The sequence below is a fragment of the Temnothorax longispinosus genome, chromosome 4 (assembly GCF_030848805.1).
Source record: "Temnothorax longispinosus isolate EJ_2023e chromosome 4, Tlon_JGU_v1, whole genome shotgun sequence".
Lineage (NCBI taxonomy): Eukaryota > Metazoa > Arthropoda > Insecta > Hymenoptera > Formicidae > Temnothorax > Temnothorax longispinosus.
In genome coordinates, this window is record NC_092361.1 from 16,890,564 (window position 1) to 16,906,294 (window position 15,731).

A 15,731-nucleotide genomic window follows, 5' to 3' on the forward strand; every position below is an offset into this window, starting at 1 on the left:
GTAAAACAATTTTTTTGCATTGTTGCAAGTTTACAATTCTTATACATTTCACTTTTGAGTGAAATATGATTATTGTCACATGGTGTCGCAAGTTTCTATATATTATATTCTTATTTTTCTTTCAATTCTTATCGTATTTCTTTCGTACATTTATAAATGAAATCTCAACGTTGTCAATATTGGTATTAACTAATATGTATAGCAGTACTTAGGATCTTTTTGATGTCAAGTCCGCATTCGTACCGCCGGAGATTGACGGCCGCATTTAAACGCAGTAGATCGGATGTGCGGGCGATTATAGTTCCGTATGATTTTTAATAAACACCGATCAGACAGCCAGATGTATCGTATGGTGCTTGACTCGACCCGATACGAAGGGCCACTCGTTCGGCTTATAGCCGGTGCCACTCGTGACGCACAAAACTGACGGATGGACAGACGTGCACTGTGCGTCGAACACATATTACGCGCGGGAGCGCACCGAACAAAGCTACGCCATTGTTTCGTGCCGTCAATAATCCACTTGCCGCGACTTGGAGGACCCGAGCGCACGGCACGGGGGCGGCACAATTGGAAAAAGGCACCCGGAAGAACCCGGGAAACCGGGACGCCCACCCTCCGCGAGAAAGAAAAGGGAAGACAAATCGTCGGGGTTTCGGAGCCAACCGTTCGTTTAAGGATCGCGTAGCTCCTCGAATATTGTTGTCGGATTTTTATTCGACCTAAGTCTATGATAGTTTTTTGCATGGAACTGTAAAAACTCACATCATGCTAATTACTGATGCATAAAACAGTTCAAGATAAAATATTTATAATTGTATGATTAACTTACTATATATACGTTCACCTTTATAACTGAGCTTCATCTTTATGCAAGTGTATTATTCACATAAGTTATGTCCTCTCTTTTTTGATACTATACAAGTAATAATTACATTTTTAGACGGCAGTTCTTAAAATAGATAGATTGGAAATTGCGAAAAATGGCATGCATGTGTAGATGTGTAAATAAAAATTAAATTTTAATTATATATTTTATAGCATTTTTATATTCTCTAAAGCATTTTCTAGACGCTTTAAAAAATTCAAGTTACTTCGCTTGACACTGCCAACGTTCGTAATTATGAAAATAGAGTGTAGTTATAGTACCCTTTTAAAGAAGTCGATGTTTCCGCACCAATTTTCTTGGAAAGAACTTCTCAGAAAAATTGAGAGAAATCCTCGATCTTCCAGTTCCGTGCAGAAAACTTCACGGGCTACTCAACGGGACGGAAAGTAGTAATTTAGACCTAATATTTAACAATCTGCGCAAATATATTTTACTAGCTCTGCTAATACAATAAGGTCATCGTTTTCTTTTGCTCTTAATGCCGCTATGTAACATTCAGTCGGTAGAACGAAAGAACAAAATTGCAAACAGTGATCTTTGGCACATCGCTTTGCGTAGAACGTTTTTATTCCTTATTATAATTATTTGCAATTAGGAGTATACTTCTCATATCCAGTTTGCCTTAGTCGCATATAAGAAGATTTATAATTTATATTATTACAAAATTATATATATCAACAATTTGTTTTGTAAAAGCACACTCAGGAAAAAAGTCGTTATTCAGTTTTCTTTTAAAATCTGTATTTTAACTCGATAAACTCGAAGTATATTCGACATTATGTAGAAATCACCGGGCACACACACAATAACTGCTCATTGATAACGGGAGATTTCTGCTTTCACGACAAAACACCTCGAATTAATCCACCGTTTGTTTTTCGAGACGTCCAATCGTCAAAATGATAAGCAAACAGTTAGATATCGACATCCTAGATATCGGCATCGCCACCGTGGCAGAAAGAAGGATCCGGAGCATTGGCAATCGAATGATTAAAGGCGGCTTCACTTCGGTTACTCCGGTAGAGCGAAACTCCCGACGGAAATCAGAATCGCCGACCATCCAGGCGGATTCCCTCTTTCTAGACACCAGGACTTCTCTTCGTTTTCATCCCTCTCTCTCCTCGTGCCTCTTCTTTCCCACTCCGACTTAAGCTTTAGCCCCCTTTGCCAGACCCATCCCCCGAAGTCGCCTAGCCATCCAAACCCGAACTCCTAAACTCTCTGCATCCCTCTCAGCAAACAGCGGGCTGCTCCGAGTATCGGAACAGAGCTCTGGAGTACATGTACATACATATGTATATACATATATATGAGTATGTATAATATATATACGTGTATGTGTATGTATATGTATATATATATTTGTATGTATGTATATATTATATATATATTTTTTTATGTAAAACGTGCGTGTGTCTGTTAGGGATGAGCGCTCGGACGAAGGGGCATATCGAGCAAAGTCGATACATATATCACACTCGCATATATCAAAGTTTATTGTTGTCGCTTTTCCACGATGCCGATTGGTTCTCTCGTTACATTTACTTCGTGAGCGGCTGTCGTCGCATATTTTGACAGTTATGTGTATCGAGGGATTAATAGTGTATTAGTAACAGTATAATATTAACCCTGGAACCCTAAACATGAGTAAAACTTAGACCAAACCCAGACCAAATGTTATCACTCTTAAAATATGAGAAGTTATCAGCACTACATTAGGCCTAAAATTAGTTTATTAGTCTTTTTATTGGAAGGCATGCATGACTTAGTTGCTTTGTCATCTAAGTGTTCTGAACAAGGAAAACAGTAAAATTTTATTTCGGTAAATTTTATCCAAGTTTAGGGTTTTTGTTCGAAAATTTACTTTTATATATATATATATTATTTTCAATATATAATATAATTATTTTTTTTCTACTTTTTAAAATTTAAAACTTAGTTGAAGACTAAGGGTTTGTCCAAAAACGCGACTGTTCTGTGCTGATATAATATGATTCCTATATAATATAATTTAATATAATATTAATATGACATAAAATACAATATGATTCTGTCTTTCATTTTGAACTAAAATGTCTTATTTTTTTATAACAAAACATTTTGAAATAGTAAAATAGCGAAGCGCCGCGCTTTGTACTATATTCTAGTTACACATAAAGCTTGAACAGCACAGTATGCAAATCGGTATACGCTCTCATCTTTTTGTTATTACGTGCGTAATACATACACGACAGAAATAAAAATAATAATCAACACCGCCAATGATATGTGCATGACGGCTTAATATTCTTTAATTCGGTGTAAAATATAATAAAAGATCAACTGGGAATAGTGAAGAGTGAAATATTTTCTTAGAAAATTAAGTGTCGTTTATAATTTTAATTTTATATAATTGTGCTCTTCAAGCATGTCTATGTGCGTCAGCGTATACGCGAAGCTTGTCATTCGTGAGAGATGCATCAAACTTCAGCGAGCTTTGGCATTCTTCATGATTGGCAATTATGAAATGGCTGGTTAGGTCCGATTGTAACAAATATTTTCGTAATAAGTCACATTTGAACAAGCATGGTGCGTCGATCCGCCCTCGTTTACGACCTGCTTCGTACCGAGCAACCACCCGATGGCTTTTCCAAGAAGGAAATACTGACGCACATCAGCGACAAATATGACATCGCGGTCGGTAAAACTCTTCGAAGAGACGTCGCCGTCGCTTTGCGCCGCGGTCTGGACTTCGGTATACTCGCTAAGAAGAGAAACAAATTCAGGTGCCTCTTCCTTGAAAAGCTCTTTTAGCAAATAACTTAAGATTCTTGGGAAAAATCTCCGAGCGAAACTTATATAACTGTGTCTCTGCGAAAGCAACTGCAGCTCTCTTCCAATAACTTCCTTCTCGATAAATCTTTAGTATTTGTTTTTATTTTGATAAAATAAAAATTCTGATAAAAACAATATTATAAAAAAATGTTGTATCATTATAACTTAAAAATAATTTGAAATCGTATTTTCAGAGAAATAGGTAATGCATAAAATTTTATTGTAAATTGTTACTAAATATCTTATTGCGTAAATTATAAATAGTTGCAACGGATATTTCAATACCTATGCGGAAGTTTATAATCCCAAGGATTCCAGCGAATTACATTCTCTCTCCACGTATATGTGTATATACATATATATACACATTACTTCGGTAGGTTTGATCCCGACTTTCATCAAACTACAAACTCAAGACGCAATATCGTCAGAACGAATACGAGGACAAAGAAGAGGAAAAGGAGCAGCAAGAAAAAGGCAACGGGCAGATCGAATGCAACTAAAGGACGACGACAGCAACGAAGACGATCTCCGAATCGCGATAGAGGTAGAGATCGCAAACAATCGAGCCCGGTACCGCGACCTAAATTGCCCAGACCGCCTTCGTGGTCTCCGAAAAGGCGACTCCTCATCGAGGAGCCTATACCGAAGGTTAAACATTCCTAAATCAGAACACGATCTCTCCATTTATAATTCTTATCAAATGACTCAATATTCGTTCAAGTACACGAATCCAGCGATCATAAAATGAAACATATACAAAATATACCGGTATAATCGCGTTACACATATATATCGTATAATAATGTTTTATACGCTATTTTCATTTTTTACATTATGTACTTATAAATACGTTTATGTGCATCGTAAATTACGAGAAGTGATTTGTCTTTGTATAAATATATTCTCCTTCTTTCTATATTTTAGTAGCCTTTTGTTAAAAAAGACTGTTATTATATTAGTTTTTTTGCTGTTAGTTAGGAATTTTTTTTATATTGACGCTTAAAAATATAAAAAGAAGAATGAAAACGAAAATGAAAAATGTGCGGTTGAGACATGAAGATATAATTATGCGACACGATAACACCTGCATTACGAAATATGTAGCTTTTAGTTCCATGTAATTAGTCATGCCGACTTTGTATTCTTTGGCGAATCCCAGTAATGCGTTGCGAAAGTGACCAGATCGAAGACGTCGGTGTGAACAACCCTGAGAATCTTGCCGAGGTGCTTTGGCCAGTCTACGTCTTTTAAAGCCGGTTCGATGCACCGGCCGTGGCTAATCGACGGACAAATCGTCCACCATATAGCCTTGGAAGATCCTTCGCGGTACGCGGGTGCAGTTCCTCCCCGGATCATCCCATGAGATTATAAGAATCCGGGATCTTGGATTAGTCGCATCGTTTGAAGCAGTCTCGCTTAACAGGATCGCGATCTCGGCCAGCGGAAGATTAATTTCATGGGAACAGATTTGTCGATCTCGAAAGTATCGAGATAGATGATTTCCCGTTAATTGTAACATTGATCGTTCGTGGAAGGTATACGAGGAGGTTTTCCGCTAATATCCGGTCATCGATTTCTCCTTGTAATATATATCCTGGATAAAAATTTACTTTTGTTAATTGTTATTTTCGCTTACAGTTTGATATAGTTGCCACATAATTATAGTCTTGCAGATCTCATAGTTGTAATTGACATAAGTGTCATTTTCTGTATTAGCAACGTTTTTAATTATTCCGGAAAGCATAGTTTCGTATTAATTATTTTCAATGTAACTAGTTCACGCTTCGATTTCTGTTTGTGTAGCGCGTTCCGTGAATGCAGCTTGCGCGTTTATGGTGTCCAACTTGTCAGTAAGTAATCAGCTACTATAATTTCTCGCGTTCGCCTAATGCCGTCGGCTCATAGAATAGCAACCCCCGATGGCGATGAATATTTCACCTAGCGTATACCGGGTTCTACCTCGTAAAGAGCCGCCGCATTGTTGTGGCGCAACAATGAGCGGGTATATCGTAAGCATCGGCAGCAACGTGCTCTTTTGTCCGCAAATTACACGTTGCGTAATATACCTACAACGGTAGGCGCGCGGGCCACTCGGGCCTCTTCTGTTCGGACCCCTATCGGATTAAGGGTGGCGACGCGAGCGATCGTAGAATCGTAAAGATGACCAACATATGTTCGACGGCTGTCCTAACTAATCAATTAGCAACTGGATAATCACACGGTCCGACGTGCGTCGCTCGGCACCGAGGGTATCGACAGAAAGGAAACGGTTTTCCGATCCATTCCGTCGGCTGGCCTTACGTGTGATTCTGATTTTTCCCAGGATTAATTCCGTAATCTTTTATGGAGGATTATGAGACTCTCCGAGAATTAAATTGGAATTCGGCGCAAGTTATTAACTCCTTTCGCTTGAGAGGAATATCGTTAAACACATTTGATCCGCCTTTAATTGTAGCGAAAAAATTAATATAAAGAATTCGCTTGTAATGATTAATTTATAATGATTAATTATTTGCCATATTTAATTTTTAATTATTAAATTAAGTGACCAACACATTGCAGATTTGATTCTGAAATCAGGCAAATTTTCATAATACTGTGAAGCTTGAATTGTTCGGGAGCTGTCTATAAATTCTTAACGTTGTTACATGCTAGATACAAATAGATAAATAAAATTCAATAATAGAAACATGGGATGAATAAACAAAATTCGACGCGGCAATGAGAGGCCTGAGGTTAACAACCTCGTATCTAATAATCTCGCGATCAACGTGAGGAAAGGTGTCTACACAGTTAGGCACAAAGAACGTCGATAGCTCGCGTCGCGTCTGCTTTCCATTATTTCTCTCACCGTCGCGCGTCGGCCTGTTATAAATATTTCAATGAACAAGTGCATCGTGAATGGGGGAAGGGGCAAGGGGCAAGGGGCAAGCGGGAAGGGAGAAGGGGACCGAACTCGAAACCGATGGAATGCGGTCTTTACATCGGTATGTATTGTCCACCAATCAGTCGTCATTTAGCTCACTTTCCGCCGTTCTTTTGAGAGGCAGGCCCGTGTCATGCGAGACCTCCCGCGTGCGTAGGAATAATCGCCGTTGCCCTCCTTCGGCGCCCGCTGCTTTTCCGTCGTCGTCGTAGCTCGAAGGAGTGGTGCACGCATAGATGATGCATCGCGGTGCATTTCGTGTGTCCGGGCGCGTGCCGCAGGTGTTCTCGATTCTTATCGAGATGCTCGCGACTGTTCTTCATTGCGGCACTCGCGTGGGTCGACTCCCGACACGTGTCACGAAACAGTATCCACTTCCGGCGTACACGATGACGAGCGGTCGTCGCGAAGGCCTGTTATTTTCAGCTGCTTTTTATTTTATCACGTTCAATATTGAAATGAAGTAATTGTAGTGACAGGAAATAGTAAGAAAAGAGCTAGGGATATAAAGTTCAGTTGAAGAGAAAGAAGTTTTATTGATGATTTAAAGTATACATATAATATTGTATAATAAATTAATGTATGAAAGTGTTAAATTAAAACTTGTAGCTAATATAACACGTAAAGAAACCAATTACATAAAATAAGAGAAGGTTTAAGTAGTACTAATTTAAAATTTAGACGGCGTATTGCACACAAAATTACCGTAAAACCTCCCGAAATTCTTCTACCGTATCGTGTTAACGCCCATTTGTCCGGAGTTTAACGAAACAACGGACAAGAGGTTGTCGATCGTAAAGACTGATTGCCGTGCTAAAGTTCCCGTATACGTGTCGCAGTGGGTCAGTCGAAGGCCGGACGAACGTTAAGGGTCGCGCAACAAAGAACAGGCCCACGTCGTCTCGAACGTCGTACCAATTAGGAGGCCCATTGTTATGCGGGGTCGGTTCATCCTATTGGCGTCAACACGTGATATATATCGCGAGATATATTACCGCCCTTGTTTCGGGACCTACATGCACGCGCGCGCGCGCGTCACGTCCCGTGAGTCATCTCACGGCTTTTAATCGGGCCTCGTTAACGTGAATAAACGCCACGCGGGTCTATGCAAACCCGCGCAAACCCATCGGCATCGTTAGCATCAACGACAGGTAAATATCGAAGCGCCAGCCTGAAATCGGAATCAGAATGTGCGAATCGCTGTCCGCGGAGTTAAGAGCTTTGATGCGCGTTACGCATTCTGACGGCTGATACACACCGATGAATAACCGGTTGCTCAATGAATGATCATTGAGCCCATGCTAATAACTAATTCATCGTGTTACGGGAGGACAGAGAAATGAAATCATATTTATGGCAGATATAATTGATAATTATGTTAGCACGAAAAATAGATTTAATAAATAAAAATTTATTTCAACGATTATGTGGGACGTTTTCAGAAAATTACTTTTATAGTCGTGGGAAAGATATAATGTAACCGAGGAGTATATCAAGAACAGATAATAAATTATCTGAGGATATTTTTTGAATAAAATGGTCGTAACCGAGCTGCTATATCTTTTAATGTTTGTCCAACAGTCAAACGTGAATTCGGTAACAACCTTGTTTCTCTTATAACCGTGCCTCACATCTGGACGCGATTATCTTCCTGTTATCTTACCCAAGGTTAGGTAGTCGCGTATTTGTTCTGCACCGTGTATTACTTTCTCTGCATTTCTGTCTTTGACCCTATCGAACTTCCCGTTTCTCTTCTACCTTCCCTTAAAGAACTTTCACAATGATTTCTCGTAGAATTGTGACGCGAAAAGTTTTCCTGGAATTTATTTCTTTACCTTCACCTACCTTTTTCTATTCTTATATTCTGTTAATATATTTCTAATCGATTCTCGTTAATTGTTCATTCCCTATAAGCGCATAATATTCCTAGAATATTATATGAATATTAAATTATTTATTTAATATTCTAAGGATATACCAAATTAATATCAAATAATATTACGCGCTTATAGGGTTAGAATTGAAATTTTTATCTAAACGTTGTCTAAAAGAACAACGTTTCTTATTTGTTTTTGCTGTTTATGAGAAATACGATGAAAAGAATATAAGTACGTTGCTTAGTAAAATTATTTGCAATTTTTAAATAGCACAAACAATATTTAAATATTTAATGACATTTTTTGTCGTTAAACATCAGATAGGTTTAATAAATTGTTTTTTTAAGATAACAATTGTTTAAAATTGTTACAGGTATTGTTAAACGTCGACTTGAATGAAGTAAGTTGAATAGAAGAAAGACACCGCAATGTGCGTTGCTGTAACCGAAACCAAGACTGAAGAAGGTTATCTAGAAGATTTCTCAGTGCTGAGAAGGCGATAACGCGGGCCTGAATAAACAGTAACGCCTTTACTTACATTAGGATGTGGGATAACACCAATTGGTGGTGAGTGGAACATATATTTCTGGGATATTACCTACGTGTTAGCAATATTAACCGCTTCAATAAATCATGTATTCAGCCGGTTATAAACGGTGGCGAGCGTTATGTAGCATCCAATGATAACTACGTAATTAGGTATTACATATAATCACGTTATTACGTGTGTGCGTTTTAAATAATATCAAATGGAAAGCAAAGTTTAATTTCCAAGTTTTATTTTAGAATTTTCTAAGAACGGTAATAAATGTAAATAACAGTGTTTTATCTGTATTATTCTTTTAAGTAGATATCCAAGTTTTTTAAATATCTTTGGGGGATGAACTTCTAATTTGTCTCTTCTGCATTCAGTACATTTCCATTTCCTATTTTTCAACGTCGGAATTAATTAGGTTGTCGTTAATTTAATATCAATACAAATCTCTAGCTTTCCATTTGAAAGGTAGCTAATCATCCGAAGGGATGTTTTCGTAACTGTGCGTGATTCTATGGAACGCGTAGGGCAAGGTCGTGGAATGATGGTATTTGGTCGGCGTCTCATTCTCAGTTATATCAGCGAGAATGATACGCGGTGTGCACGGTGGAAGATGGTAAAGTATCCAATGTTGGAGTGTGAGAGAAAGAGAATGTACGCGCGCTCAGAAGAGCGAGATGACAAGGAGGTGTAGAGAAAGAGAAAGAGCGACACGGATCAAGGATAGTCTTTGCCAAATACCAATATTTGCGACCGCCCTGTTGGTACCCCTGCTCGACTCGACCTAACCCGACTTAACTCAACCGATCCGGCCGCAACTCACCTCCCGTTTACCCCCTTCTACCACCCCCTCTTCTTCCCTCCTCCACCTCCTCCTCATCGCCTGTTCACAAGCTGCCTGTGGAATTGGGAACCGCTTGACGCGCCGCGACCTTCAAAAATTGCTCGGTCTTGGTTACCACGAAGAGGAGAGTACAAAAACTAACGGCCATAACATAATCCTCATGAAGAACCTGCGCCTTTAATATACCGTTCTTCAAACTTTATTCATTCATTCTGCATTATCTTCCTTTAACTCTTCAGTCATTCCTTCGTCTTATCTTAAAACTAGGCTTGAAGTGCAATGACCTTGGGCAGGTGTGAGATGTCGAGATGTAAAATTTAAAGAAATTTCAAACAACTGTCAAAAGTGTTACAACTACTTAATATATACCGAAAAGAATGGTCTCCTTGTTACTTCGATCGTACAATGGTATTTTTTTACTCGAGTCAGAAGAAAGTGCGTGGAAGATGGATAAGCCAGAAGTATAAATAAGTTATTATATGATTGGGCGGATTTATCCCAATCGGTTCTCCGTCTAAACATCATATAGCGACTATGAGCTGCGAAATTGTCCGCTCGTTCAACGGCGACAACCCAGATTGATTCCGGGCGTGTGCCGAATCGTACCCTGGCCTCGATTGGCTTTTCGCCCGCGGGCAACCAGGCGGAGAGTAGTGCCGGTCATATTACGTGGTGTGTCGCGACGGTTGGCGGTGCGGGCATCGAGCGCGGGTCGCGTCCGATGCAATAAATAATAATTAGGCGCTAATTAGCGGCGGCCATGTTGGCCGCCGGCAGTTGTTGGCGAGCCGCGGCAAGCGAGCGCCGCCGGGGAGGACAGGAGGAGGTTTTGGGGGCGAGAGGAGGACAGAGAGGGAAACGCGGGACGGTTGATGCGGCGAGGGTGGGCGAGGGTGGTTGCTCCCTGCGAGCGGAGGTAGGGAGGGAGGAAAGGGGGGGTTGGAAACGGGCGGTTTAATCACGTCACACACCGACGCGGTACATTGCCGGGGCGATAGTGCTCTCGCGTACCCCGAAGCACACGCCGATATCCATGCGCGCCTGTATCCACGCATACGTGGGGGTGTACGCTTGTGAGGGTGTGCGCGAGCGCGCTTGCTTGTTCCGGACATGTTGACGATGTAGGGGCTAGCCTGTGCGGCCGTACGATAATACAACGAGCACGAGGGCGGATAGTGGAATTGGGGGTAGCGGCGGAGAGAGAGGAAGATAGAGAGAAAGAGGGAGGGAGGAAGGGAGAAAAGGAGGAAGGGAGGGAGGGAATCTCGCAGGACGGTGGTATGCGGAGGAAGAGAGAGCGGCGGGGGTGAACGGGTGGAGGAGTAGTGCGAGGTGGTCGATTTCACGCGGTCGATTGCTGGACCTGCAGCTCCACCCCCGTGGAGGCCGCTTTTGGCCATTCGCCGGCATACGCTCCCAGCATCGTCTTGCCGCCTCGCGAAGATTGTCCAACGACCCTATGCACGCGCGCGCGCGCGATGCCGACAAATTTAGGTAAGATAAGTACTTGTATACACTAATAAGTCCGTTAATCGTTGAATCTCTCCTGTTATTAAAATGCAGGACATTACAATTTTTAATTTTTAAAAGTCAAATAATCTGATGAAAAGAATATGAAAAGAAATACAATGATCTTGATAAATATATGTATATATTATATATGGAACATAGATTATGATGTTAATAATTTTGGAGCTTCAACAAAAACCGTAATCAAGAAAAAGATTAAACACATAAATGTAAATAAGAAGTATCTTCTCTGTTTTTTGTGCAAGAAATAATTTTGAGGAATTGATAGACCTTTCTTAATAAGAAATTATTCTATATGTTCGTGATTAGAAATAAGGTTTTGGTTTCTTGCCATCTGCATATTGGCCTTGCAAATAAAACATTACGCCAACAAGATGATCGAATGTTAAGCATTGCTTGTCACTTGCTAGGCGCGGGGCCTATCCTCGTTCAACGCTAAAAGAATTGTTAAACCAACGCGGACGTTTCTGCTTTTACCTGCGAATCGTGTGAAACTTTCGTCGCCAGAGTTTCTGCAAATATTGAAATTGGCCGCGGTGCCCGATGCGTGCTGCATTCCCCTTTGGAGGAAAGACTCGAGGTCTCACGTACGACGCCATTTGCGCGAATCCGTTTCCTTGCCATTTGCGTCATCGTCGTGAAACGCCGAGGAAACTAGATAAAAGTCATGAAACCAAAATCAATTCGATATATATAGATAATTGGTAAAGTTACCGTAATATTAGGATTTATATATCATTGGCGGTAACACAATTATACCTAAGTGTTGATGAGTTCTCACACCCTGAGAACATTATCATCTCTCATTCCTCATCGTATTTCACACTCGCTGTAAATCTAACTTCAAATAACCGAGCTCATTATGAATTTAAAACTCATCACACGTACACCGAAAGCTAACCGGTGGACATTTTTACGAGCGGAAAACGTTTGTTAACGCGTCGACGATGAGGAAAGAGGGGAGCGAAGAGGTGGCGAGTGAATCGGTGGACTGAAAGGGATCCGGGGAGTGGCTACGGCCGCGTATCGTAATTCCGTCGCACATTACCATTTAGATTAGTTAGATTTGCAGGTAAACAGGACGCGCGCGGCGATCGCGGAGCACAAACACGAGCGAGCTTGCCGCCCCCGTTGACATTTTAATTTCATCGCGATAATTACTTTCAAACGGATGGCTTTTTAAGTAGATTAAAATATTCCCGTACCGCGCGCACGTCCACATTCGTATAATTAATGCACTTTCGGGCCGCGAGCGCGGCGACGGGGTGCGGATCGGGTGACAGAGGTTGAGGAAGCGGGGGCGGCGGACGGGGGCTCGGGGTCAAACCAGGACCGGACGATATATTCGTCTGGCGATATATCGCCATTCGTTGGACGAGTTTTAACGGGCGCCACGTTCATACGCGCGAGTGATTTTAACTCGATTTTAATTCGGCGTCATACAGCCAGTTGCGCGAATTTCATTATCGTTATTGCAGTCGCGAAATAAAATCGTCGGGGGCACGCCAATGAAACAATGACACCTCTGCCGTTCATTATATTTAGTTATTGGCATCTTATTTGCGGATTGCTGAAGATTAAAAGATATACAGTGTGATTTTATTTATGTTAGATATGAAGATATTTATTTCTATAAAATTATCACAAACATGTTTTAAGAAGAATTTTTATTAAGATAATGATATAATTAACTGAACCTAGTTATCGTAAAATCACTGCTAAAATGTAAAACAGTAACTGTCCGAAAAACATACAACCAACATTTTTTTCGAGATGGTACATTTTATTCTTCTTAAATAGAACTATCATAAAGAGATCCCTTTTAAAGATTTCGTTAGGAAGCATTGCATTTTTAACATTGAGCACTTGGTTGAAGTTGTACTCGCAACGAATATTAGACACCAAATCATCCGTGAAATGGCCGATAGAAAATATGAGACAATTATTGCGTTTACCAATAAACAGTTTTGTTTATCCAATCGGTGCTGTTTCCGCACTCCAACGATCTCCATGCTCATCCACCGGGATTTGTATCTCCGCTTTTTTCATCGCTACTTTTTTTTGCTTCGATAACCATGCGATGAAACGGGCTATTGGCAGAGAAGGGGGGAGAAGAGGGGAAAGAGAGAAAGAGAGAGACAGAGTTTTGTTCGATAAATAATCGTTTTTCGTCATACGATCTTGTTAAAGAAAATCACTTACAATTAGTTAGCGTCGCGAGAAAATATTTAGATTTTATATACATATAATATGAGACATATTAAAAGATAAAGAAGGAATATATTTTTTTGTTAACATCGACCATCAACTATAATTAATTCGAGAGTTTGTTTTTAACAATTTCATTATTAACAGAGGATCGAAGAAGAATAGATAGACGTACAGACATGTTTATTGATATCGTAACAATAATTGATATAAAACGGTCTAGTTCTTCGCGAAGAACGTTCACACATAATCTTGACAATTATTATCGGCGATCAATTCCCATGATTCAAATCCAACAAATTGATGTCGTCAGTCGTGTGGCGGCTGTTGTATGGGGATGGTTTAAAGCCAGGACCCCTTCCCACCTTCTCCTAAGGGATATGGCGGAAGAGGTTTCGCGACAGACGGGCTGCAGCTCGTGTAAACAATGGCACCACCTCCTTCGGGGAGGCCAGGCGTAGGTGGACGGGCACGCGTGTGCACGCGCGCGCGTGTGCGTGAGGTGCTTATTGGGTCCGTCGGGGGTGGGGTGCGCAGAAACAACCCTCTGGCCAAACATCGCAACATCAATCAGCACCAGTCACTCGAGCGCGGACCATTGGCGCCAACATTGCGATATTGCCTGCATTTACATTTGACTAGGAAAAAGATAATGGTGGTGCGATAGTATTGAACAACGGTTGACCGAGCGGCCAGGTTAGATTTAAAGTTTCAGATTCGAAGCTTACGGAAGCTAATTATCGCGATGTTTCAGTCTGATTGCGTGCGTCTGTGCGTGCATGTGGCGACAGAATACGCCGGGAAATTTCATTGAAAAATTCACGCAATTACAAATTTCGCAATCGATTTTGCAAAATCGCGGAATACGATAAACTTGCGTGCGGGATTGTGCGGGAATGTAATTGTGCAATTTTCCGTTCGCTTAATCGTTACGGGAGAATAAATTGAAGTACGATGAGGAATGTAAATAATGCATATTTATCAAACGCGGCGAAAATCATATAACAACTAATTACGAATCGCCTGACGTTAAAGGACGTTTGCGTATAACGGCAACAAATTGATATTACGCGACACGTTTGTGTTGAATTGACATTTACGAGTAGAGACGTACTAACCGCGCCCCAGTTACGCCACTGGCATTTCAAATAGCCTAAGGACATCCTCTGGGTGCCGTACAGATATCCTCCGAGGAATATCCCGGAACATTAAAAGAGCGAACAATAGCGCGTATCCTCTGTGCGCTCGAGTAAACTGAATGAGATATCCTAGAATTGCCCTTAATATTTCGGGAATACTTTATAGGGGAAGATATTACACTTTGAAAGAATAAATATAGCGTTACAAATACTTCTATGGGTTATAATGGAATTTATTACTTTTGATGAGAAAAATGTACTATCCATTGAATTATTTGCCAACGTTTTTTCTTTTTTTATTGAAAGATTCGTTGATAGCTCGTTTCGGATGAAAAGTAACCGGCTCTGTTTTGCATAGCATTAGCCCATATTATTGTAAGCCGACACACTTAATTCTCACCCTAACACGCGCCCTAACGATTTAAGCTCCTGCATGCCCCTTTGCTTCGACGATTCAACTGACACGCCACTCGATGTGACACATCGAGTTCTGTAATATCTTCAGAGAATTTAAGCACTTTGAACTACGCGAAAACATTTAATGCAATTCTTTTCTTGAGAATATTAATTTTTGATGAGTGGAAAATATTTATATTTATAACTAAATCATTATATGTTGTTATACATTATCATGGTATTTAAGTTACATGGTAGCATCTTTTTATTATTTGAAAAGTAAATAAAAACGCACTTATTTCTTCGTGCGTGTTCGGTCGATGCATCGCTTCGTTCCGCACGTGACACTAAACAACCGACTGTTTCTTCCCCACGGGTGATACCAGGCAATCAGCTGAGCTTTCGACCCCCTGCTCGCCGCTATGACGTAGATGAAGATGGTAGATCCACTGTTGTCGTAGTGAGTCAGTATTTGGACAAGAGCCCCGTGCTCCTTTGCCAACGTGCGATTCAACTTTTAACAGCTTACACCCCGGGATGTCGTTTTTGCAAGCAGTGCGCCGCCAGAGA

The 15,731-nt window shown here is 40.7% G+C and overlaps 1 protein-coding gene across 1 annotated transcript; it reads left to right on the forward strand.

Moving 5' to 3' along the window:
- Nucleotides 1–1,141: 1,141 nt before the first annotated feature.
- Nucleotides 1,142–6,144, forward strand: LOC139811669 (uncharacterized). The gene is made up of 2 exons (XM_071775991.1): nt 1,142–3,654; nt 4,084–6,144. Exons 1-2 carry the CDS (start codon nt 3,455–3,457, stop codon nt 4,367–4,369), a joined length of 486 nt encoding a protein of 161 aa, XP_071632092.1. The 5' UTR covers nt 1,142–3,454; the 3' UTR covers nt 4,370–6,144.
- Nucleotides 6,145–15,731: the final 9,587 nt, after the last annotated feature.